Here is a 3,468-nt window from a genome sequence, read left to right on the forward strand (position 1 = left end):
CAGGCATGTACATTCAAGCGTCTTGTAAAAACGGTTACTAGCACCACGATAATATTCTTAATTTATATATTTCGATATGGCTAAATCTATTAACAGCCTAATAAGCAATTCATATTATTTGATGTCTGGAAGCAGGTCTGTCGATTTCCCTCCAGTAGCACTGTCGATATGTTTTCTTATCGTTCGATTTAGTTTGGAAGATATCCTGTTAATATTTCGTGGCTTCGCTAAAGGGAAAGTAACAAAGAAATGTCCCAAGTTTGTACTTGCACAATTTATTTATACAGATAAATGCATATAATATTTTTATGCAGCGCAGATTTTTTGTTCATATAGTATGTGGACGAGCTGATTAATATGCAATTTATTACATATCGACTTTCACAAAGTGCATCGAAATCATAGAATTCCCAGTTTCAAGTGCGACCCGGTCACAAAATAGTTTTATCAAACACTTACAAGAAAAAAAAGAGGAAACACAGGACATTTTGAACTTTTTCTGTACATAGAATTTTAAACAATCTTATACATAGAGAAACAAGTCCCAAGCATTTGATGCACACATATGCTCACCTCCTTTTAAGATGTAACTTCCGTGAGAGTGCGGGGCTTGGAACTCCAAGTACTTAATAGTCATACTGGACACAAATTTTAATAAGTTCCTGTTTTGGGTATTAGATTTAGGAATCATTTTGTACCGGAGTGGCTGTTTTGATCGCTCTATTGGAATGCACAGCCTCCATGAGGATATCTGGCGATTCTGATCTGGGCGTCTCCAAGTTGCTGGTGTCGGTATCACTATCGCTGCCCTTTTTGCCTCCGCCGCCGCTGTGTGTTTTGATGTGTTTACTGAGGTGATCACTTCTCATGAAGCGTTTGTTGCAGACCGGACAGGCGAAGCGCTTCTCTCCCGTGTGGGTTCTCAAATGTCTCTGTAACTCGTCCGATCGGGTGAAGCGTTTGCCGCAGAACAACCAGTTACAAACGAAGGGCCTCTCCCCAGTGTGCCATCGTAAGTGTGCCTTGAGGTGAGAGGTCTTGCCGTAGACCTTACCGCATCCTGGAATGTGGCAGCTGTGGAGGCCCTTCCTCCGAAGGCTGGCTCCCGCAGGTCCAAGGCGCTCGGCCTCTTGGCAGTTGGGGCAGTCGCAGGTTGCTCTGCCGGAATATCGCCGTGAGGACCTGGCTGAACTGCCTAGTCCCGACGGGCCTGAAATCATCGAGTTCGCCGTGATTGCAGCCGAGGTGGAATCCGTATAGGACGGGATCATAGGCTTGAAACCATCTTGAGCGAGGAGGTGCTGCCCCGTGGACAACAGGTGAGAAGCAGTGGAGCCGATCCCGGTAGAGCTGAAGGCGGAATGGCTCAGAGTTGAGAAATCCGCGTTGTAAGTACTAAGCTGGGTGTGCAGTGAAGCCTGTGCGCTCCCGGAGTGCAGGGTGGGCTGGAGGCCCCCATTTGGATTCTGAACTTCCAGCCAGCTGGGGTTAGTGTGCACATCCCACCAGGAGGACGCCCCGCTGCCAACCTCGCCAGAAATGCTGGTGTGGAAACCGGATTTGTACCAGGATTCATATGGATGAGCCATGCCGACCCTCGGGTACATTCCCTGAAGAGTGTCAGCGGAAGCGTGGACTTTGGATATGAAAGCCGATTGTCCGGTGTCTTGCGTGTTGACACTCGCCGAGACGGAGTTGGAGAAGAGGTTGTATTCAGTGCTGAACGCTGAAGACGTCGGAGAAGTGGAAGCTAAACAGAAGGCGCTGTTCCCGGAACCGCTGCTCACCGAGAAACTGTTGCTTATACCGCCTGAAGCTCGACTGTTGGCCACGCTGAATCCTGACAGGCCTGACCCCAGATTACAATTGGAGACAGAACGTTTCCATGGATGAAATCCGCCCTTCCCAAATGCACTGGATTCTGGCAAAGTTGTTAATGGGCTTGTATTGCCAATCTTATTACAAGTTGCGGCCAACATTGCCAACGGAGTGGTTCCAAATCTGGGTTCTTCCTGGTGGTGGAATCATTATGTTAAGTAATATATCATCGATAAAAAGAAAAAATAACAAACGCAATAATTTTTTAAAAAAACTATCCAAAATGATTCTGAGAAATAATCTATATTTAATATGGAGGCAGTTATTTTTTTCTGAGTGTATAATAAAGTACTGCAATGTCTACTGCCCACAAATTATGACGATATTTATGAAGATGAAGCTTATTCAATTATTTAGCATTAAGTTTGCGCAACTTACCCCAAGTATTGAAGTTGCCATGACGGCTTCTTTCTTCCCTTTACTGTGCTTAAATTAACGGAACTAAGCTGTCACAGTTGAAGATGATGTCTACTCACTCACTGCCTTGTTCTCCGGACTACTCGACCTAATTGTAGTGAGCGCACCCTTTGAAGTGCCGCTGTGCTGAGCTCTGAGCCAATCAAACCTTTTATTACACGGACAGGGCGAATAGTCAGCCACTCAGAGTGCCCAGCACGCCGCAATAGATAGGTCACAGCCAATCACGGTATCTGGAACTGGGCAGCACGCGTCAATCACCCGTTGCAGCATCTCACTGCTCTGCACGTTAATGTAATTGATATACATTCAAGTTCGCATATACACGGTAATTCAGCGGTCAGTTTGATCCATTGCCAGTTATCACAAGAGGCTCGTGTATTACGAAGTATTTTAATATGCTGAACATTTTCAATGGAGTAGAGCGAAAAGGGGCTACATAAGTTGAAGGAAACTTACTTGTACAATTAAAATAGCATCTTGGCTTAATGCAATCAATCATTTTGCATCAGTTCAGTTTTGTGTGAGGGTTACAGTTAGGTTCAGGACTAAGGCATTCTTCGCACTCTGTTGTGAACGTCAGCGTCTTATTTAAGAGTGTGTTAGCCAATTTATCCAACGACTTCCGAATCCCATTCCGGAGCATTTCCTGAAAAATGCTCAGAACCTACTTACATCATTAATACATTTTTTATGGATCCGACTTTACGATGTCTCGTTAGCTTGTACTTCATTGTATTTACTTTGCTGACATTATTAATTTGTTACGATCGAGTTGCGATTTTACCGTACCGTTATTTCTGTATGTATATTGGGGGAGGGGCGATGTAGAAGAACGATATCAACTCCGACTAAACTACATTAAAAGGCTAGTGAAAGTTCAATATAAATAGCTAAATTATATACTTAGTTTCTATGTAAAGAATATTTAACATAGTTAACTTTTGTTTTGCAAAGTAGACTACGTTAAAAATGACTCTTGTTAGATTCTGTACGGAGAGCTAAATAAATTATTTGTGTAAAGTTACAATATCAGTATAAATAGTGCAAGCTGAATTGCAGCCGAGCATAATAAAGTTGAACATGCGTCAGGGTCCAGAGTGTGAATCGCAGATCTGAATTACTAATCGCACGTCTGTCTCAAGCCTGAAACGAGCTAAAGCTTACCCTGGG

The 3,468-nt window shown here is 43.8% G+C and overlaps 1 protein-coding gene across 1 annotated transcript; it reads right to left on the minus strand.

Moving 5' to 3' along the window:
• Positions 1–283: 283 nt before the first annotated feature.
• On the minus strand, positions 284–2,369 carry sp9 (sp9 transcription factor). Its single transcript, XM_073044679.1, has 2 exons — positions 2,257–2,369; positions 284–2,012 (listed from the first exon to the last, which is right to left on the minus strand). Exons 1-2 carry the CDS (start codon positions 2,275–2,277, stop codon positions 681–683), a joined length of 1,353 nt encoding a protein of 450 aa, XP_072900780.1. The 5' UTR covers positions 2,278–2,369; the 3' UTR covers positions 284–680.
• Between the last annotated feature and the right edge of the window lie 1,099 nt (positions 2,370–3,468).

The sequence above is a fragment of the Hemitrygon akajei genome, chromosome 5 (genome assembly GCF_048418815.1).
Source record: "Hemitrygon akajei chromosome 5, sHemAka1.3, whole genome shotgun sequence".
Lineage (NCBI taxonomy): Eukaryota > Metazoa > Chordata > Chondrichthyes > Myliobatiformes > Dasyatidae > Hemitrygon > Hemitrygon akajei.